The following is a 23,495-nucleotide window of genomic DNA, read 5'->3' on the forward strand; positions in this document are numbered from 1 at the left end:
GCGGAGGAAGTGTGGGAGGGAGGGATGGACAGGACAGGAGAGGACGAGCAGCGGAGAAAGAAAGGGAAAACAAAGACGAGATAAATGACAGAAGGGCGAGAAAGACAAGATGGATGCAGACAGGAAAGAAGATCCTATTGTGTAGTTTCAGATTATTCATAAAAATGCACCTCATATTTACATAGGCCCTCGGCTGTAATAACCCACTCTCCGTTCCGTTCCAACCACTCCTCGCTGGCATCACTTGCCCTTAACATAATGCATGCAAACAGAATTCAAACAGGGCGATTCTGGTGTATACAACAACCCGCCATCCCTCCACCTCATCCACTTCAATGTCAAAGCCCGACGAGTGGGTCTTAATGAGAGCAGGCTGCAGATGAAAGGCTGGTGGGAGACGCGCAGATTGATTGATGACTGAGGGTCTTTAATCAGTGGCTCAGCTCCAAACATGTTGTACAACACTGGCGGCTACGCAGCGGTCTGGACCTGTGGCTTAGCGCTGACCCTCAGGCCACACAGGCCAGAGTGTATACGTGGGTTAATGCGGCTGGGTAGCAAATATAACTTAGCATTGACTGATAAGTGTGTGTGACAGTGAAAGAGGGTGTTTGTGTGCTTTTGGCTGACTGATGTGTTTGGGCGAGGGCTGACCCACAGGCCAAGGCAGTGTCTGTGTGTGTGTCTGTGCGTGTGTGTGTGTGTGTGCGTGTGTGTGTGTATGTGTGTGTGCGTGTGCACGCACAAGGATGGCCGGCCTATCAATCCACAGAAACCAGCTCAGGATCTGTCCTTGGACACACTCTGTTCTGATCCGGGGTCAGTGTCGTATTTCCCTTCTCTCTGGCAGAGAATTAGACGTTCAAGGAGGTAAACTGATCTCCAACCAGTGCTTAGAATAAGGTTCACCTCAGAGCAGGTGGCTTATGAGGGAAATCAATGATGGGGAATCTCAGATGATGATTATTGATCACAGTATGGATGGGTTATTGAACTCTATAAGGCTGTCTGCTTTCTTCCCATTCTGTCTCAGTGTTTAGCTTGTTTGTTTCTGACTCTTTTTTTTCTCACATTTTCTCCTTTATGTTTATCTTTTTTCTTTTAGAAAATGACATGGAAGTCCAGACAGGCAGATGTGGACACCTGCAGAATGAAAGGGAAGCATAAGGTAGAGAAAACGCACACACTAAAACACACAAACACCCTAACTTCATTTATAGAACAAATGTCACCCTTTTTCTCACAAAACACTTTTTAGTCAGTCACACATTATATACTGCAGACAACCTGTAACCGATGTAACTGCCGACAGCCTGTCTGTTTCTTTGTCTCACACTCACATTAACAGACACAAGACCCTGAAGGTACAATAAAACACTTCTTGCGGTTCACATAATCTTCTCGTTTGACAATTTATTGTGGTAGCCGAGAACTTCAGTGGAAATTTTCATATCTAATGGCAGTATCATGCTAATTTTCTCTGGATTTAAAAATAAGTATTTGATTATTGTTTGAGAAAGACGTTAAACACCACATTGAGATCTGCTGTAGCTATGTCTTCATGTGCCACGAGGAACTCTTACATTTAATCATAATATGTTTAATGCTTTTCGCATGACTCTCACTTGTCCGTGAAGCAATGCTTGCTGCGCTTAAAATGAAAGAAGAGACATACAAACCATGTGTAGTGCGTAAAAGCGTTGATTATAAAAGACACAAATGTCACCATTGCTTCCCTTTCTTCTTTTCGTCTGTCTTCTTTCCTGCCCGGTGCACATGAAGGATGAGTGTCACAATTTCATCAAAGTCCTCCTGCAGCAAAATGACGACACCTTGTTTGTTTGCGGAACGAATGCTTTCAACCCTTCCTGTCGAACCTACAAGGTAAGGAAGCATATGAATCATTCCGCTTGCACACATTTACACATATATAAAAGCTGCTCCTCAGTGCTCTTTGCCCTTTTTAACCTCAGAAATGGGTCATACACAGTGTGCACATATAGGATCTTTGAACTCCTTTGCGCTTTGTGTTTCTTGCTCTGTGACGCACATACAAACACTCTTAGGGGTGTTTTTTTGTGACCCCAGCCACAGGAGAGTATAGAGGTGGGGGAGCTATGGAGCTATGGATGTAGATGGATGACTTTCACAACTCAGCAGGCCCTCCTCCTGTGTCTTTATCTCCAGGTGTACTTTGACACGCTCAGTTTAGAAGCGGAGAAACCTAACAACATACTGGCGTTCGTACACACACACACACACACACACACACACACACACACACTGAAACGCAAGTAACAACACAGTCCTGAAATCTGATTCAACCTTCTCCTGTAAACATCTTCCTGGTCATATTCATGTGGGCATGTCTGGAATGGTTTCAAGATTCCTTCAAGATAGGCAAAACCGTGAAAAGAAATGATGCATTTTATTGACCTTGAGTCAATAAAAGTGAGCAGGTAGACAGTGAGGTTGAGTTGTTGGACAAAAATAGAGATGTCAATAAAAAATAGACGCAGAGTGAAGAATAAAAGCTCAGTATACGGAGAAGCAGATGGACAAACATAAAAAGCAGATGGGCTGTGTTCAAACTGCAGCAGAAAATGTCCCAATTTTTTTCTCTCCTGGTGACATAAATCTGGCATTTTTGTTGATGCTTCAGTGTGAAAAGTGGGCAGAATTGCCATTTACAGTGAGTCAGTCGTAGTTCATTCACAAGACAATGTTCGTGCCTCTGCAGCAGCTCGGCGGACAGAATTTTCTTGGCATTTATCTAAGTTTGATTAAACTCTAAAGCACAGATTGTGACTGAAATCTGCTCAAAACAAACCAAAGATCAAAATCGGTGTCATTTAATAAAAGTACCAGGAAGAGTTATATATTACATTATGTAGAATAAGATTGCAACTCTCATCCAGAGACGTCGGATATGAAACACTTTGTAGAGGCAAGAAAGATACACACTCAGACAGACAACCAGACAGTAAGAAAGGACACAAAGATGGAGAAACACGGCAGCAGTTCTGTCCTGGAGGATGTTATTGTTTGGTTTGTTAGGATGGTCACAGCACACGGAGATGTTATCTAGGTGGCCTGTGGGGAAAACTCTCCTGCTTTGGTTCACTAGATCTGTTTACCAGAAAAACAAGACATCTCCGCTCCGTTGCCTTTGTGGTTCAGCATGCTAAGCACACAGAGTGAACGTCCTTTCAATTCAATGAGTCCTCCTGCGGGGAAAGTGGAATTTATGTCTCCGCATTTATCAGGCGTGGTTAGCTTTTATAGCGCCTCCGGTTATGGTTTCAAGGTTTGTGTTGTAGCTGTTGCTGCACTGATATTGCTGCAAGTCTGCTAGAGAGGCGGAGTGTTGTAAAACACAGCGAGGTTTGGTGAAATGGCCACACACGTGCACACACATGAACACTGGTGTATGATATAAAAAACAAATTGATATAATAATAATTGATATATCTATTTGATTCATTCTTTGTGTGAAAAAAAACAGTTCATTAAAATATTTGTTCATATTATCCCAGTCGAACTAGTCCTTGAGTCGGCTGATGTGCTTGTAATTGGTCTTTCCCTTAAGAAATGATTCTACTAACTAAACTGTAATTATTGAGTTGAATAAAATGGCCATTTTAGTCGAGAATTAATTGAAATATCACTAAAATCTGATTATATATAAAGGTGCAAAAAGAGAAAAAATGTATGACATTCACACAAAAAAGCAAACACAAATTCCTGGGCACATGTATAGGAAAAAAGTGCGAATGCATTCATCCAAACACTGACAACTGTGCAAACAGGCAACCTTACAACACACACATTTCTATAACAGCATCAGTCGCACACACTGTACTGCTGGCAGACTGGCAGACCCGCTGGGCAGATACCAGGCCTTTGATGGCGTGCTGGGCTCATCCACACTGCATGGTCAAAAGTGTGTGTAGTGTAGTGTGTGTGTGTGTGTGTGTGTGTGTTTGTGGTTAAATCCACCTTGGCCACAGTTTGCCTCTCCATCTCCCCAGCGTGACAGGGCTGAAAAGAGCTTCTGTTTTGGGGCCAGCCTCATCCCACATTAATCAACAATGCTGCGAGGGCAAACGGGAGGGAAGGAAGGGGAGTAGAGGTGGAAGGAGGACAGAGGGAGGGAGTCAGAGGGGGCAAAGAGGGCGCCTGACCAAACCAGCTACATCCCATGTTCTGTTCTAACACCTTCCCTTTCTGGTCACCTCTTTATTTATTTATTTTTTTTACCTCTCTCTGAACAAACCTATCAATCAATTTTCTCTCTCCATTAGCTTCTTCTTCTTATCTGTGTTTGTGGCATCAACGCTACACAAACAGTGTGACACACAAATGCACGCATATAGAGAAAACACAGACAGGCACCTTGGCAGCACACAGCACCCAACTGCCTCTGTTTTCTTCTATTCATCCTCCCCCCTACCTCTCCTCTCCTCTCTCCTCCCCCTGCCAGCCTTAATTCCTCTCCCCCCTCCATTGCTCCCACCACTCTGCCATCTTTCCCTCTGTTGCTTTCTCCCTCTGTCACTCCCTCGCTGTGTTGTAATAATAAACACCCCATCCAGCTGGGCTGATATATGACTGGAGTCGGTTTCATCGCCTGTTGCCGAGTAAAGCAGGGGGGAGTCAGTGGGGAGTCTTGGAGGCAGTGACTCCCAGGTGATGCGTCCTCCACTTCATACTGGTGGACTGAGGTGTACTGGGAAATTTCATCTGTGCCAAGTCTTTGCATTTGAAATGATTCTTGCGCACAGAGGGATTTATGGAAATGACGTGAGGTCAAAATACAACCACGCCTGTCTTTAACAGACACTGTTTGATTAACACGCCAAGACAGTATATTCTATAAGGTAAATAATTAATAACTGTGCATCAGCGAGGGCACACATTTAACTGCATTATTGTCATGTTTGTGCAATATTTTTTCACCATTCTTGTGTGTTGAGATCAGTCGTTTTACAAAGTGAATGTTCTGATAAATGAGGTTCTCCTCCCGCCGGTTAAAATCGTATTTCTTTCACCAGCTGCAAAGACTCCAGTTTCCTGCTCTGGTGTAAAAGGTGGACAGGGAAAGGGTTCATCCTCCCACTGCTCAGAAACAGGTTGCAGAGAAATGGGCCATGACTATTAATCTCCCAGGGAGATATGTCCTTGTTTTGGTTTACACAACCGCTTCTGGCCCAGGTGTGAACTCATGCACTTGACCTTTATAGATGGAGAAGGTTGTTGAAGGTGGAACTATGGATTGCATGCAAAAATAAAAAAGTGCCGGGACTGATCCCAGCTGCAAACTCTAGCTCGCAGATGTAAACATTGTCAGAACGCCAGAACCAGCGGAGTCGGTCTGTCAACAATTAGGAGAAAATCATGAAATTCTTAAACCGTTTATTACATCGGAAACCACCGAGTTGCACAAGGATAGGCCTCAGTAAATATGCCCTTTACTGCACTTATCCTATAAAATAAACACGTCCATAATATTGAAGGAAGCTGTTCTGAGTGAATAGTTAATAAGTGGGACGCTGGCTCGGTTTACCCTATGTTTGTCCTCAGCAAGATTTGTAAATCCCTCAGCAATGATAAATAAAGCTCATAAAAGAGTCCTCATAAAACAAAACCAAAAAAAAAACCAAAACAGAGGCACGGCATCAGAACTTGTCCCTTACCATGAATACTGAAGCTGTACCAATTATAACAGTCCTGATGGGCATGCTTTGAATCTACATTGTGTTTGTCTAATTAATTAGCATATAGCCTATGGAAAACACCAATGAGCTGTTGTAGTAATTAATTCATCTAGATACACATCACCCCAAGCTAAGGTTACTGTACATTCACGTGCTGAGCTGCACTCGATCCCTACAGAACTGTGTGTTGTTCAGGCAGGCCTGACAGAGTGTGACAGTGCTACTGTTCCCTTCCTATTACTTTGAATTGTGGTCCTACAAAGCTGGAGCACTTCTTTGTTTTGTGCAGCTCACGGAGTTGACAGCATAATAACATTTTCCTGGTAAACAAAAAGACCCATCTGGCTGTTTAAACATCAGATTTCTTTATGGTAATGTTTAAAATGTTGTGGCTTAGCCTGGCAGTTTTATGGACACGTATTGTTTTTTTTTTTTTTTTTAATACTGGGTATTGGTTTAGACAAGGCTAATGGCATGGAAGGGAGCTCGGGGCTGTTGTTTCTCCTGCACATGCCAACTTGACAGGAGACTGGAGTGGTACGTACATCTGCAGCAGGGCTGGGAGTGTCTTCCTCTGTTCAAACGGCAGGAATGGATTAGTGACAGCAGCCGAGCCCAGTAGACAGAGGTCACTACCTTGGTGAAATCAACTGCGGAGATGGTAGGGTGGGGGAAGCTGCTGCGGCGAGAGAGATATGCGAGCGCATGTTTGTGATGTGTCAGAGTTTGTGTTAGGTAGATGACACAGAAGCTGCTGACGTTTCAAGCTTAACCAAGTTCCCGTGTCACTCAGTGCACCCAGACGCTCTGATTCAGTGGACGCACCTGACCTTCTGCTACTCACGTCTCTTATGATTAACTCAGCCTAATCTATAATTACAGTCTTCCCCACGTCTAATAACAATATATGTCCAGCTTGCCTCCATATATTATCCTCCTGTAATTTCCTGATGAAACAGAAGGAATGAGAAATGGAGAAATGCACTGCTGCTGGTGGTTCTGTGTTTGTTGTAAAAGGTCACTTGTAATTTTCCCTGCCAAATCAGCCTCAACAATTTCTCTGGCAAGCTTTTCCAGCATTGCGCCGGCGTGTGTGTGACCTTTTTAGTGGGCAGATGATAACCGTTTCCGCCGAGACAGGAATAGAAAACAAAATGACCTGTTTAGAGACCAGAAAGGGCGGCGTAAGCAGTTTGCTGCCTTGGCAAGCTACAAGTCTCTTTGTCAAGAGAAAGGGAGAAAGTGAGGAAGTAGAGTATGAGACAGATAGAAGCAGAGATAGAGAAGAAAAATGACCGTGTGTTGTACTCTCCATTGGCAAACTGTGTGTATAGTAATCTTCCCTGACCTCAGCCTCTGGTCACCGCAATATGGCTTTTCTTCTCTTCTTGCGCGTGTGTATTTGCATGTATCGCTGGTCTACAGCCAGGTTAAAAGAGCATCCTGAGGCCTGCTGGGGAAGACAAGCCTACCCATGGCGGGATGATACTGACCTTTCACCCACATCTGATCCTCTGCCATGCACTGCCGCAACTAAACTGGGCACAAAACGAGAAAAACTTGTCTAAATTCCAATGCACACAGATTGTTGCACTACAATCTAAACTGGTGTTTCTTATCAGCAGACAGTGACTCCAAAGAGTGCAGAGAAACAAGACTGGATATCAAAACCGGGCAAAGAAAACACAACTTTTTAGATTGTCCATGTGCAGAATTAAAATTTAAAACTCTCCTGAAATGTACTAAATCAGGGAACAAATTTTGCCCAAGGAAAGGCTCTTAGCATAAGACAAAGTTGAAGCTGCAAAATAATGACTGTTGTTTTATCTACTGTTTAAAAACTACTGTGGTTTAGTAAAAAATTCTCACGTTCCCTTGCTCAGGGCTGTGTGCTCACCCATTTTCCCCCATTTTTATTTTTTTCACCTCTTCACAGCAAGAACACAGACTTTAGAAATCAGGACAGGGGGAAGCACTGCAGTAAATGGGCTGAGGATCTGTCTGGAGGGTTGTTAAAACTCTTCTTTAACACCAGTACAATTGAAGGATAAAAGATGGCAGGGGGAAGCGAACCACATTCACCCATACTGTGAAACATGTTTCTGTGGAAAATGTCTGTTTTTTTTCCATCTCTCTTCATGGCAGTCTCCCAGATACTCCCAGATGGGCTGCTTTGACAGCCCTCAGTAGGACACCAGAGTGGCATCCACGGGATATTAGTTTAGGTCAGAGTTAGATGGACACATTCCTGGGTTGGGGAGGACAGCTTTCTGGGGCTATACACACCATATTTCTCAACTTACACACAGTCTTTTTTTAGTAGTTCCTTCAGATTGCCATTGTTTCGACGTTTGAACACGTCTCGTTGTCCCCTTTAGATCTTTATGTCCAACTGGGAACCAGCACTTCCTACGTTTTATTTCAAGCCCATTGTTTTGTTTGGCAGCAGACGCCATATTGTTTTGACCCTCTCTCGACCTTTCCCCCCTCTTTGTGACCCCAGATGGACACCCTGGAGGCTCTGGGAGAGGAGATCAGTGGGATGGCACGCTGTCCGTATGATGCCAAGCACGCCAACGTCGCCCTCTTTGCTGGTAAGATTAAACAAATCTCTGTGCGTGGAACTGATGATTGTCTTTATTGCATTTATCATCTCTGCAATTTTCACTTCAGCTTCTGTCCTGTGCTTTTGCATTAGAGAAACACAAGTTTCCGTGAGGTGAAAGTAGATTATGTATGTGTGATAGTTCTACTGTTTGCTGACTGCCATGAGGCAAAAAACATTACTCTCAAATTTTCTCCTATCTGCAGCTATTAAACACTGGAACATGTCTGAGCTAGATGGGAAAGTTGAGTGTATTTGGGTAAGGGATTAGTTGCGGTTGTATTTAATATTGTTCTTAATACCCTGTGGTTTATTCTAATGGCAGTACTCTGACAACATGTCAGAACAAAAGCCAATCTATGTTACATTTACTAGAGCAAATCATCAAACATGGGGCTACATTCTCTCAGTGTCAGGAATTCACTTCTTATAATAGAGCCCTATGGTACAAATAAAAAAACAGACATGTCTGTCTCTGGCTTTTATTGTACTTTTCTATGATCCTCTTTGTCTCTCATTCACTTTCCTTCAGAATGCAAAATAAGTCAGAAATGGATGGGACAGGAATGAGTCAGTTTTCCGTTGGCGGGGTGTGATTCTTCTGATGCAATGGAGCCACAGGCTGCTAAAGAAATCCAGTCCCCATTCGCATTTGCTGTGAACCGATTTATGGCGGTATTGATGAGCTGTCCCCGCCGGTTCAAAGCAGAAGACGAGAGTAAATGCCTAGCTTGACCAGTTAATGTGTAGCAGAGCTGCTTGGAAGGAGCTGGAAGCACTGAGTAATCAAGAGGGTTCCTCTGACTGCTATCCTTTCAATTATGTAGTTTGAGTTTCCGCTGTGGTTCTAAGCCACGGCAGGCTGAGGTCATTCTGCTGGTGAATTGTGTTTATTATGCATATGTGTGTATGTATGTGCACGCGAGTGTGCGACTGTGGGTTTCTAAGACGGTATGTGAGTGTTTGCGCTTTTGAAGAGTGTTTGCAAGATTGGGCAATTACAAATGTGCAGCATGTTTAAGTGTGTCTACAGCCTGTTTGTTGTCCATCAAAGAGTCCCTTTTGGTTTGTGTGATTCATTCATTTTCCAGGTCTGAGCCATCTGAAACATGTTTGTGTACCCAGCCACAGAGAGCAGGAATCTCCAAGCGGCTTTATGGCGGCTTTATGTGTTTCTCTTCTTGATTTAACTTGACTCTCTTCACCTTTTTCTCTTCCATTATGCCTTTCTCTCTTCATTCTTCTCCCCTCTTTGCCTCCATCTTTCCTCCTTATTGCTCTTTCTGTCTCTGTGTTCTCTTCTCCAGATGGCAAGCTGTACTCGGCCACCGTAACAGACTTTCTCGCGATCGATGCGGTCATCTATCGTAGCCTTGGAGACAGCCCGACTCTGCGCACTGTCAAACACGACTCCAAATGGCTGAAAGGTGAGTGGGGGGGACACAAACAAAGTCCCTGTGGTTGGAAAGCACCACACTGTCTGACAAGTTCGAAAACAAACTACACTTTGGACATGCACGCTTGACCACAAGTTTATGTTTTCTGTGATTTATTATTTCTGCGCAAACATGTCTCTGTGCCTCTGTGAATGAATGAAAGTATGAAGAGCAGGAGCACTTATGTTAATGCTACACGCTCTGTTTAATGCAATCATTTTGCCAACCTGCCCTGGTAGAGTAGAAATTGCTCTGCCCTGGGGAGAAACAAGCACAAGTCCGGTCTGTCAAACCTCAATAGAGTGATCCGTCTTTTCCTGCATGCAAATAGATTCGCTGATATGATGGATGATAGATTGAGGCTCTCAAGGCTCACAGTCGGTGCTTTTCTGCATAATATGACAGATATTCCGGCTGTTTACTGTGAGATACGGTGTCAGAACTGTTTTGTCACAGCAAAACGTCACTTTGACTCATATTTTCTTTCCTCCTGCAGAGCCCTATTTCGTCCAGGCTGTCGATTATGGGGACTTCATCTACTTCTTCTTCCGCGAAATTGCTATGGAGTACAACACGATGGGAAAGGTAAGCACAGGCCCGACTCTTCTGCTATTGTTTGAACTCTAATCAGAGGTGACTTCCTATTTACCAGGAGAATCGGGAAGTGCCTGAGGAAACTAACAGGATATGGGCGTATCACATAACTGGAAGGAGGCTTTCAGGAGCTGTAAAGTGCCGAAAACACTTTTCAGCAACAGCCAAAATACTGGGCAGGATACAGGACCTAAAATAGATTCCATTTTGAAGTCTAAATATATCACTTGAATTGCACGTCCGCATGCGTCCCGCAGTGCACCCGTTTGACCTATCGTCTCAATGTTTCCCAAGAGGAATTCCACCCAAGTGTCTCTGAGAAATGAGACGAAGTGGAAAAGGAAAGGTTGAAGAAGAAACAGGCTTTCCTCAGGTATTACACCAGAGGGATAGAAATTTTTCTATTAATCTCCCCGATTCAGTTTTGGACCCTGCCCTGAGAAAGTTTAATTGGACACCAGGTAGAAGATAATACGTTATGGAAATGAATTGCTCGACATTTATTTTGCAGGATAAATGAAAGAAAACACACGAGAGAAGGTGAGAAAGAGAGCAGACGAATACAGATCAGGCCTCTCAATCTCCTGGGTGTTTTGAAAGCAGCGTCAGTCTAATTATGCATGTGGTGGTTGAACTGATGGCGCAGAAAGCACTTCAACATTCAGTGAATGATATCTCTTCATTATTACACAGTACAATGGCCCTCAGTGACAATGTAAACAGTTGTCTGTGCTTTATAGCAAACCGATAAATCCACTGTGGAAGGTTTGTGTTTGCTTTAGTATTAATATTGGGTTATAACATTGTTATCTGGAAAACACCAAAGGATAAATATTTCATTACTCAAGTGAATTAACAAACTTCGACTAAGGTATTTGCTCGGTGTAATTGATCTGCATATGTGTGTATATTAGCACGTTTATGCGTTTATGTGTATCCAGTTGGAACACACTGATAAGCCCGTCTGGAAATGTGAAACTAAACTCCAAAATGTAAAGCTGAAATAATTCCACATTCCACTTGACAGTCTCACCTGATCTACTTAATACATTTTCTGTAATCTCAAGTCTCAGTGAAGAGGCCCATGTAGGTCTTAGTGTAAATGTGCGTTTTCTAGGTTCATATTTGTATGTGGGTCAATAGGGAAGTGGAGGATTGTGGCATATGCATGGGTAAGGGTGTGTGTGTGTGTGTGTGTGTGTGTGTGTGTGTGTGTGTGTGTGTGTGTGTGTGTGTGTGTGTGTGTGTGTGTGTGTGTGTGTGTGTGTGTGTGTGTGTGTGTGTGTGTGTGTGTGTGTGTGTGTGTGTGTGTGTGTGTGTGTGTGTGTGTGTGTGTGTGTGTGTGGTTGTCTGTGGGTGTGTGTGTTTAGGGATCTGTTTTAAGTGCATGTTTGCTCCCATTCACACTGTCAATTTCGGGTCAGGGTTAGATTTATAGCTGTTAAGTATAGTGTAACAACAGCTAATTACAATACTGGCTATGTGATCCTGTGGCAGAGTTGTAATTACAGCGCTGGCTCCTATTTGAAGCTGTATAGTTTAAACTCTGCGTTGCCAGGTGCTGACTTTTTAACAGCGTATCAAACACATCAATTTACTACTCTGTCTTTAATTTGCCATGAAGTGATGAAACACTACATTATGACACTGTGCTGTCTCCTAAGGATTTCTGTCAGTCAAGCAGTGTCTATAGTGAGGACTGCAGGGAAGCCGATGCTAAAGCTTCTTATCCTGTGAAAGTTTATTCATGACTTTGGAAACAGCACTTGCAAAAACAATGTCATCATCAGGACTGCCTTCCTAAAACGATGGAGTTTGCCCAGATTTTGTAGAAATGTATATGTTCAATTTTCCATTTTTCTGAGTACTTTGTGGCCTTCTCATCCATGTTTGTTTAAAAATATAATATCTGCTGAGAAAGCTCATTAAATGATGAAACGCTCTAAAACAGATAATTAATGTACCATCGATGTTTTCTGAATTTCTGACGCTCATAATAATATGAAAACTCAACACAAAAGATAGAGTTCAGTACAAAGGAAACTATAGTCTTTGGACTTGCATCTCCAGTTTTGTTAAATAGTCATGTAAGATAATCCTCAACAACTAGAGGAGGTGACAAAGTGAAATAAAAAGTGAATTCTTTGGTCCAGAGATCACTAAACTCACATGGGTGGCATTGTGCCGGTGCTATAGAATGGTCTTGTGTTTGTCATTTTTTAGCTAATCACAAACCTCTTGGGAATCACTAGGCCCAGGATATAGCAACTGACTGTACATAACGGTGGATGAACCCTCTATGATGTCACTAATAGACACCCTGAAGAACTGTTTTTAAGCTGTTGCCATCTTCCAGGGTCTGATTCTACCCAACTCCTGGCTAGTCCAAAAATAAGCAGGAGATCAAGCATGAGTGGAGCTAAGGTGGCCCTTGCTACCGTCTCTGAGTCAGGGACTGGTCTGTGACGGTACTTCTGAGATGACTCTTACATAGTATGGAAATATCATCTTTTTGGACTTGTTTTTGTTCTTAGTGTTTTTACATTTTAACTTTATTGCTTGGCGTTTTTGCACATCCATTTCGATGTCTGTGTTGTGTTTTGTCATGAACCTATCTGTCTGTAACTTAGTTTTATATTGTCTACTACAGGTTCCTTAGTGTTGTTTGTCAGTGACTCAGGGCTGTGCTGTTTTGTTATTTAAGGACAGGTCTCTCTTGAGAATGAGACCCTGTATCTCAATGAGATTACTTGTATAAATAAAGGTTAAATTAAAAAATATAACCTACCCATCACTGAAAGGGGGGGCGACCATCCCTTAATTATGAATAATTTCAAGCCTTAATACAATCTTAAAGGGTAGGTTATATAAGAATTCACTTGTCATGAATTGTGAATTAGCCATAGAGACCGAAGCCATTTTTGTACCATCCTGTAAGCATATTTTTTTTCTGTTGTAAAGTTGTTCCTTTTAATATGGATGTCTATGAGGAGCTGCAGTTTTTTGCTCTTGAGCATTGGCTTCATTTTTCAGCCCTGGAAAGTTCAGCTTGGATGGGTCCTGTGATGGAGTATTGTGGGTACTTCTTTTGGTGGAACATTTGTCCACACTGTTAGAAAAAATGGCTAATTCATGGAAACAAAAGAAACTGGTTTGAATTACTATGTGATCCAAATCTTCAAAACATACCATTTTTAGTGTGTAGGTTGCTAGCTCCACGGTTGTTGTTAATTCCCGTAGCAACGGGGATTTTGAAAATGGTAACACACAGATGGCAAAAGGGCAAGAAAATGGCATGTTAATGGCAGCTTTTACCATCGTTCTACATCTAATTAATCCGATTATTAAGTCACCAATTTGTTAATCAGTTTTATTAAATTAACATCTGGCCTTAAAGGGCAACTCCATGAATTGTACACACCTGTTGATTGTTTTTAAGGACTACTACTATGTATGTGAGAATAAAAATGTAGTGTGGAGCCTTTTTTGGCTCCAGAGGGGAAATATGAGAAGTTGCCTCAAGTATTGCTGCATTCCAAATCACATACTTTTACTTTCAATATGTGCTACAGCTGCCCTTACAAAGTGTTGAATCTATACAACAGGGACGTACTACTTTGTCCTAAAATTGTACCTTAAACTTTGACTGTCTTGCTCATGTATGTATCACAGTGTGTAGTGTGAACTGAGCTGTAATCTGTGTGTGTGCACAGAGGATTGTGGGTCAGAATGGCCAGTAAAGCATGCTGACTTGCATGCTGCAATATGCAACCTGATTTAGTAGAACATTCTGGTATTGGTGGCATACTGCATTTGACAAACTATTATTAGGACATGCTAAATCTTTTTCTGTCGTACGATATAGTGTGGTAGGATATGAACTGGATCACACCTTTTATGTATCTCTGGCTCTGCAGCACCAATTACGATCCCCTTTTTTCACCTGCCAATAATGAGTCTGACAATGCTACACAAGTGTAATGCAAATTAGTGGACTAGTACCTGGTGCTGTAAAAACTCAAAATACTCAAAAGTAACCTCAGAGCTGTGTGTGGCTTGTCCAGGTGGTGTTTCCTCGGGTGGCAAGGGTTTGTAAGAACGACAGAGGAGGCTCGCCTCGTGTCCTGGAGAAGCAGTGGACCTCGTTTCTCAAGTCTCGGATGAACTGCTCCATCCCCGGCGACTCCCATTTCTACTTCAACATCCTGCAGGCAGTAACGGACGTCATTCACATCAATGGGAGAGATGTCGTCATGGCAACTTTCTCCACTCCTTACAACAGGTAAAGAATGGAAAACTAAATCGGCATTTTAAGCAATTTAAACATCAACACCGAACCATGTTGATTGAGGCCATTTTATTCAGCTTTTCCTCTCATCTCAAATAAGTTCACGTGTGTCAACAGCTTTTTTGCACTTTCCATTTATTATCCTGATTATCCTTCTCAGTTTGAGATACTTTTTAAAACGGCCTCAATTCATCAACATTGTGACAGTGTGACCTTTGTTAACACTGGAAGCGTGCGCCTCTTGGCGACATGTAATTTTTGAGCCTACTGGGTCAACATTTACATCTTCTGTCAAAACACTTTTGCTGCCCTTTTGACATGCAGGTGTTTAATCTTAGTTTTCCCTTTTACAATTCATAGTCGTAACTGCTTTCATATTCATAGGCAGTGGGAGTTTTTATCTAAATTGAAAATTACCACAAAGCCGTAGAGCTTGGCTGATAGCTCACACATATTGTAATTTTCCATTTTATAGCTGCTTTTTAGCAGATAAGACAATTGCTTGTGACAACGCAATTGAGCATGGTTAATGGACATTAAAACCCAATGAAGCAGTTCCTCTGAAATTTTCTATAAGCGCTGGTTTTGATCCTTGCATTAATTTTCCATTTCATCATCAGGGGGTGAAATTAGAGGGAACCCATTAGACTGTAGGCAGCACTTGGGGTTTGTGTTGTTCAATTGTCTGCCTGGATGTCTGGCTGGTCGCTGCATGGCCGAGTCACTCGCTAACTGGCCGACTTGTTCACCTTGTTAGCAGCCGGAGATAAACAGGCATATGACTGTCTAACTTTCTGTACATATCTGATACAGAGGGCAATTACTGTAATTTAGTCACTAAGCCAAGAATTAACAACTCTCTGACCTTGCTCTCTATAATGCTGCCCTTGTGTACGCTGTCTCCCCAGTGGCTACATGATGGGCTTAACCCATGATGCAACAGCGAGAAAATCCAGCCAGCTGAGAGAGGGAAAATGATTTCTCTCTTTCTAAACAGCTCTTAATTTTTATTTTGGAAAGCAGTTGCCTAAAAAACAGAAAAGTGACTCAATAATCTGCTATGCATTGATTCCGCGCAGACATTAGGACTTCATGGTTGTCACAAGGGGGGTGTTTTTCCCCTTAAAATGAAAAGCAATAATAAGATAATCTGCTGTCTATATTTTGAGCCTAACAGTGGACTTGTGATGAATTTTGATGCCTCAAGGCTTTTGGGGAAACCCAGTCTAGAACAGGGGACTGAGGAAATGTCATGAGACTCAGACACTGTAACTCATAGATTAGTAAATGTAATATAAGTGCAGTATATACATCAATATATGCAATGCTGAACGAGTACAGAATGGTAGGAATAGTTGCTTGCAAACCCTGTTTTTTACCCTTAAATGTGTCTATTTGTATGAATAAGGTAAATAAGAATAAAGAACTCAGTACCTCTTATTTTTGCAACCTGCTGAAACCTTGACAGTATTCAAAATTTGACTGTACCCCTCAGTGTAAACACGCAACAGCTAAAATAAGCCATGCTCAAGGGATTTAACCCTTCTGAAAGCGGATTGTAAATCCATTTTTCTGTCTTTTGGTGATAGTCCAGAATTGGCAAGGTTCTTCTTTGATATGTTCAGCCAAGAGAACTGTTTATTTAGTTTTCTTTTTGTGTGTGTGTGTTGTGGCAGTATTCCAGGTTCGGCTGTGTGTGCCTATGACATGGCGGAGGTGGCCAACACGTTCACGGGGCGTTTCAAAGAGCAGAAATCCCCAGACTCCACCTGGACGCCTTTTCCCGAAGAGAAGGTTCCAAAGCCGAGGTACGACAGCAGTTAATTAACCACTGCACACACGCATACATAGACACACACAGGCACTCGTGGGATTTAATACAGTCCCACATCTATATGTATAGAGGGAGCGACAGAGTTGCTCATTTCCTTTCTTTCTTCTCACTCCCGGCTCTTTCACACATAGGATACAGGGCCCCCTAATCAATTCATAAGCCTTGATGAATCATAATGTGTTAATACCTTATATTTTCACTCATGTTTCATACATTTTTTAAAATTAAATTCCGACCTTTTTTCAGGATTACACCTCCTGTATCACATTGCGTCTCACACACACTGTACACACAGCAGCACTCGCATAGATGCCACCCTATTTATCGGAGTCGCACTCGTAACCCATTACCTCAACTCTCCTCCACACGCAGCTGCACGAGTATCAACAAGCGAAGCATGAGATCATTTTACAGATGGCTGGCTAATTCCACAAATGTACCAACCTGATCAATCTCCCATCTATTGTTCACTAATTAGTGCGCTAAGAGCTACTCGCCTATCCCCCAGAAAAAAAGCTGATTTGCTTCAGAGATCTGGGCTATGATAATTGTTGATACCCTGCGTGTGTTGTTTTTTAAATTCCCATATGTCTGAGGAGGCGGCTCCTCGCAAACATTTAGTGCATACATCTCCATGCATTGTGTGAATGAGTATCTATATGTGAGTTTACCCACTTACCTTAATTAGCATGTAATTGCTTGTTTATGTTTAACAAGGTCAGACGCCGCAGTGATCAGATATCCTCGCCGTTGTTTCTGCAGTAATTGATGTGATGGATTTCGTTTCCATCCTCTGGTGTGTTCAGACCTTTTATCTGCAGGCAAACAGACGGAGAGTTGTAACAATGCCACTTAGGTCTGGCCCCCTAGCAGACTGTTCCTCCATGTGGTAGACACTCATACTGAATCATTTACAGATTTTCGTATTTAAGAGATGTCTGTTTCCATTCAGCTCTCCATATGTGCGCAGACATAAATGTAGCTACAGCAAAGAAAAAGACCATTACTGCTTTTTTCTTCTTTTTTATATATATATATTTTTTTACAGTGAATAATGCCGTTGCAGACTCTTACACCTAATTTAACAGTATCAGTTTGGAGGTTAACTTAACACGAGCAGCTGCTGGCTTGAATTCATCCGAAATCCGTTTTCCATACTTCATTTAAGACCCAAAAAATTTCAGCCTTGCATAGTTAAAAAAAAATCACCCTCCAAACTGTTTTCACTCTAGATTTCACACTGTAGCACTTCACTTTCTCTTACAGAGTTGCAGACTTTTTTGAAATTCACTCCCGTCCTGCGTAATGATGTGATAAAGATGTGATATAGATGTGTTGAGGGATGCACAGAATGCCTGTTCTTCATTATTAGATTCTCTGTACTCTTGCTTTCACATCTCTACCTTCCAGAAAATTACCTTAAAGAAGATTTTACATTCCTCTTGAGTGCACACAAATATATATTGTATAAGGTTTGGTCCTTACGTGTTGACAGTGTTGAACATTCAGTGTCCAGCTGGCTAATATTTCTAGGACCTGGTGTGGATTACGTGCTGTGGCAGGGTATCAAAGACCACGCAGTAAAGGGGTTTTACAAGCTCTCAGAGGTGAGATGCCTGTAAAGGGGATATGCTATCAAAAGCTGCTTCTCTTTTACAAGAAGCTCACCAACTCCCTGTAAAAGGATCAGATAGATAGAAAGTTTCAGTGCATCTCCCCAAACCCAGTGAAAATAAGCCATCTTGTGTCCTCCTATTCAGCCTAAGCTTGTTTTCTTAGCCATTTAAAGTTGCGCTCTCATTGATTTTAGGGAAGTCGAACTTTCTGTCTTCTGTTGGCGCTTTCACCATGAAAAATAGCTCATTCTATACATTTGATGTGAAAAATAAATGGGAATTAGAGCTTAATACAATGATCAAGGATTCTGATTGGGAACATTCATGGGTGGAGTGGCATAAATGTCTAAACAGTCCAAATTGGAAAGAATTCAGTTGGAAATTAAGAATGAGATACTTTAGAACACCAATTATTACAGCCAGCTTTGATAAAAACATCAGCGCCCGCTGTTGGCGAAACTGTGGACATTTGGGTGACTTTGCACACATTTTCTGGGAATGCCCAAAAGTTAAAGAGTATTGGGAAGAAGTGAATAAAGAAATTAAAAAGATGTTGAATGTACCATTTGCATTTAAGATCCATCAAGTCATATTAGGCGACATACCCGATGTTTGGGAAAATGATAAAATGTATATGCTAAATGTCTTGGTGCTTGTTGCTCACAAAGTAATTACAGCTAATTGGCTTAAACCCAACTCACCTACATTGAAACAATGGATGCTAAGACTGAGATCTCTGAACTATATGGAGGAAATTACTGCTGTTCTACGACTGAGGAAGGATAATTATTTGAAAAGATGGTCATCTGTAATTGCATACCTAGACAAGAATTAATGGTTTTTAATGGTAGAAATTTATTGATGGTACAGCTAAATGGCAAGTTTGGGGTCGGAGAACATTTCAGATCAGGCTATTGCAGATGTATTAATGATGTTTCCTGAATAATGTGATGGTATAACATATGTTCTATGTCATCAATATTTGTTACATGTGTATGACTATGTCAAGGAGTGTTCAATAAAAGTTCAAAAAGAAAAATAGCTCATTCTCCCTACAGTAAATGTGGTGGTTTTTCGTTTGTGTTTTTTTCTCTTTCTTCTAACCATTTTTTCTCTCTCTGCCATCATCCCTCCCCCTCATCACCTCCCTCCGTCCCCCCTGCTCTCCATTTGCAGGCCTGGGAACTGTGCCGGCACTCCATCCATGGAGAGGTACAAGGTATCCAATGAGTTCCCCGACGACACACTCAACTTCATCAAGATGCATCCTCTGATGGATGAGGCCGTGCCCTCCATCGCTAACAGGCCCTGGTTTCTCAAGACCATGGTTCGGTGAGTATTACACACTCTAAAGGCCGCCGCCGTCTATGAGCCTCTTCAGCCCAGGACAATAATTACATGAAGTGCTGCTCTGAGAGTCAGGCTCATTAAAAGACAGTAGTACTCCATTGCAAACCCGCTGCTGACCTATTTTCCTTATAGTAAAGGAAACACCAATCTACGCTATACTATCGTCCTTCCCAAGTGACTGAGTAGTGAGGTGAAGAAGACGTAGTACATAGTCTGAACACTCAGATGTATATCTTCATGCTGATATGTGTTGGTTACATGCGTACATGTGTGGGCCCCCTATTAAAAAGATGAGTTCATCCCTTTGCTTGTTTAAATCCTTGGGGGGATATTTCAAAGTGAGGATATTGGAAGAAAAAGTTGGATTTTGTTCTGTGGTTGGCTTCTCTCTTGAGTTTCTGCAGTTGAGGCCATTTCCCAAAAGCCAGTGCACTGTGGCTGATGCTGTTTGATCATAAAGGTCTGCCTGGCTTTTACTCACACTACACAGACATTTCAGCCAGCCTCTGGGGGAATGCGACAGCACACCGCCATCCCCTCGGCAGGGCAAAACGAGCTGACGGTGCATTTGGTAAAAAAGTAGAAAATCGAGTTTAATTCTGGACCTGGTTCCGAGTTGCAGCTGCTCAAGATTTAAGGTTAGGAGAGCTTTGCCAAACCCCTGACAAGCCTCAGCAGCGGGAACATCACTTTAAAGATCAGCTACATAAAGAATTCTTCATAGGTTTTGCAAGTTTCTTTGCATCGTATCACATCTTTCTGCTACTTTGCTGAGGTCTGACCTACATACTAGCTTAGAACATGAGCAGCGTACATCAAGGTTATTCCCTGTGATTCTCTCCGTTCATTAGCATGCTACATCATATGACTACATTATGAATGACACAGTGTTTCTGTCTTTACGTAATCAGCAATCAGACTGTTTAATTTGATTTGAAATGTCAGCACAATGAGCAGAGCTTTGCATTCAAGTCAAAGACGGTAGTTAAAAGTATTATGTAAGCTCAAAAAGCATCATGAAGGCACATAGGGAGGAAGAGGAATATGAGGTCCTTTATGATGTGTGTGGAATACTATAGTGGAGCTGAAGTCATTGGGACATGAAATGATTAATAGGGTTTGATCCTTGTTACACCTCAGAGAGGACACCCCAATATCAAGCAGGAGCTTCTTTCTTCCAATTTTAAAAAGCTTTTCTGTCTTGACATTTGCTGTGCTGTGTGGCAGAGACCTCAGCTGGCCACAATGAATCACTCGGAGGGGGTAGACACTCTTAAGAAATCCCCTCTTGTGATTTTTATTATCTTGAATAGGGAAGGCAGTGAATGTATGATTCTCTGAGATTGTGTTATTTCGCTGAGATCAAATCCCATTGACACAGTCCTTGGAGCTCCTGTTATGATTGAAGAGATCAAACCCACATCAGACCTTCGGATTGTTGTTAATATTGATTGGATAAAGCCAGTGACATGGTGCATTTTAAGAGGTGTTTTAGGAAAACAGAAGTGGTGAAGAGGATAAGAGGATGTGACCTTGTTTTTGAATGGGCTCATGGTATAAAACTGTGCTCCAGTCAGGCTACATTTATTGTCATCACCTGCAAAGGAATGCTTTCTTGGAGTAATAGCTGTTTTACTGGTGCATTGCTTCTCGACCGCCATCCCACAGAGAATATTCAGTAAACATTAATGAGGGTAAAAGTAGACTTCCTTGATTTCCAGATAAGCTCTTATCTTTAATCTTTAAATCCCATCTCCTTAAATTAAAAAATAATGAAAACAAGCAATTGCATAATACACACTGAAGTGCAAACAGATACCTTTTTTGATCAATTTATTGGCCCTGAAACTAATAGAGAGACAGATACCAGCATCTGCAGTGCAATGAAATCAGATGTACAATAAATAGCTTCAAGGCATATTTTATTTTTAAAAAAAACCTGTTCGTGTTATTTGATCCATCTGCATTTTTTATTCCAACACCTGCAAGCACAATAGGGCAACACTCCAAAACTCACTGACTGGCAGGTGTCTAATCTGCTAACCTGAATCTGCTTGGTATCATTGGAGCTTTATGCACGTCCAGCTGGTGCTGAGCCAAAATGTGAGATCAGCAGCTGTCAATTAGAAAAGGAAGAAGCGCTTCCTGTCTGTTGCTTAAGAACTTTTTTTTTTAGAATGTTTTTCTTTTAGAAACCACCTGACATGCCCGATGGCAGTCTGATTCTAATGAAACAGCAATTAATTATTCAGATTAATAAAAGTCTCCTGCTGTTCTTTTGTCTGCTGTAGACAACTGATGTGCATGATGGAAGGCACATTAATTGATTGACTGATTATATAATTATTATCTAGGAAATTACTTTCACCTATTTTCTTGTTCTTATTTATTTTTACTAGTTGCTTTGGTGCATTTTTATTGTTGCAAATATAATCTTACTTAGTGTTTGCATGAACAGTATTGGGATGGAGTTCAAAATATTTGCATTGAATCCCTGCTGGTGATGTTCACCACCATCTGTTGCTCCTCCAACCGGCAAACCTGCTCCTCTGTTGGTGGGCAAACTGACTAATTAATTGACTGGTTGATTTATTTTACTTCCTTGTTCCAGGTATCGGCTGACGCGCATCGTGGTGGACAACGAGGCCGGTCCCAACAAGAACCACACAGTGGTGTTCCTGGGATCTGAGAAAGGCATCATCCTCAAGTTCTTGGCCAAAATGAATAATGGTTTCCTCAACGACAGCCTGTTTTTAGAGGAGCTCAACGTCTACAACCCTGACAAGTATGTAACTCTGGGTATACATGTGAATGTGTAAGAGAGATGGATAGAAACAGAGAAATACATGGATACAGTTGCTACAAACGAAGAAAAGGTTATTGCATTTGTGTGAGCGCTACAGAGAGAAAATGTGTTTAATTTTGCATGTTTCCACCATCCACCGACTCTGCCAACCCACCAACCCACCAGCTCCATCACGACCAGTCAGCTCCCCTGACCCAAGCTGCATTGTAAAGCCAGCCAACCAGATGGCTACTCTATCATTTAAAAGAGTTTTATCAGGTTACATTCTGCCCAACCACAGCTACTAAATTAAAGACATAGACCCTAAGGCTCTGGATAACGTAGCGCTGTGGTTCCTGACCACAGCAGAGCCCAGCTCCTCCAAAACGCTGGCTGATTAAAGGACACACACACACACACACACACACACACACACACACACACACACACACACACACACACATCGTGGTCTGTGTTTGTCTTCAGAGCCAGCCTGGGACCTCTCACTAATACATTACACGTCTGTTGGTGCATGTATGCATGTGTGTGCATGAACTTGGTACACAGGGCAGAACTGAGCATTGTTGTGTATTTGGAGTGTAAGGGGAAAAAAAACAGCCAGAGTACGACACTGCCAAAGCAAATATTTAGTTGCGCGGTAATGGATGAGAGGGAATGAATGGCAGCACAAATACAGACGGGAGAGAGAAGAGTGGTGAAGAAGCAGAGTGGAGAACACATTATTGTGTTAGACAGCCGAGAAGAAGAAGAAGAGTCAGGACTTGATGGGAGGGCTTTCAAGGTTACCGCTGTTTGTTATCCAACATGCTGCCACCATCTGATGAGCCGCATGTAGGGGACGAAGGGCAGAACCTCGCTACTCTCCCGCTTTATTTCGCTCCTCTGCTCCACTCCGTCTTGATGGCTGAGGCCGAGCATTCGTCGGCTGCTAGCCATCTGGCTTTACTCGTGTACAGTAAGCGACTTTGCCGGCTCGCCTCCCTGCCTGCATGGCTGGCTGGCCGGCTGGCCGGATCAGCGTTAGGCCCACTTGTCGTGCATTACCCCGTGTAGATGGACTCTAAACCCTAATTGAGAGCGTTAATGCAGGACCAGAGCTCTGCGAAGGGGGAGATTAAATCCCAGGAGCTGGATGGCGGGATGGAGAGGGGAATGGAGGGAGAGAAGGGATAGAAAGATGCTTGACACGCCCAAAGGGATTAGAGTGTGCTCTTGTGGGGCGGCGGAGACAAAGAAGACTAGCGGGAAT

General features: G+C 42.4%; 1 protein-coding gene across 3 annotated transcripts in view; it reads left to right on the forward strand.

Annotated features, from left to right (window-relative positions):
- Positions 1 to 23,495, forward strand: part of sema6a (sema domain, transmembrane domain (TM), and cytoplasmic domain, (semaphorin) 6A) — a 106,684-nt gene that overhangs the window by 58,876 nt on the left and 24,313 nt on the right. For all 3 annotated transcript variants that reach the window (XM_035945533.2, XM_023264407.3, XM_023264406.3), the window contains exons 5-13: positions 1,106 to 1,168; positions 1,783 to 1,884; positions 8,221 to 8,311; positions 9,630 to 9,749; positions 10,255 to 10,343; positions 14,417 to 14,634; positions 16,317 to 16,448; positions 19,267 to 19,422; positions 22,052 to 22,225. In XM_035945533.2, the coding sequence (XP_035801426.1) occupies positions 1,106 to 1,168; positions 1,783 to 1,884; positions 8,221 to 8,311; positions 9,630 to 9,749; positions 10,255 to 10,343; positions 14,417 to 14,634; positions 16,317 to 16,448; positions 19,267 to 19,422; positions 22,052 to 22,225 (1,145 nt within the window). The remainder of the gene's footprint in view (positions 1 to 1,105; positions 1,169 to 1,782; positions 1,885 to 8,220; positions 8,312 to 9,629; positions 9,750 to 10,254; positions 10,344 to 14,416; positions 14,635 to 16,316; positions 16,449 to 19,266; positions 19,423 to 22,051; positions 22,226 to 23,495) is intronic.

The sequence above is a fragment of the Amphiprion ocellaris genome, chromosome 6, assembly GCF_022539595.1.
Source record: "Amphiprion ocellaris isolate individual 3 ecotype Okinawa chromosome 6, ASM2253959v1, whole genome shotgun sequence".
NCBI lineage: Eukaryota > Metazoa > Chordata > Actinopteri > Pomacentridae > Amphiprion > Amphiprion ocellaris.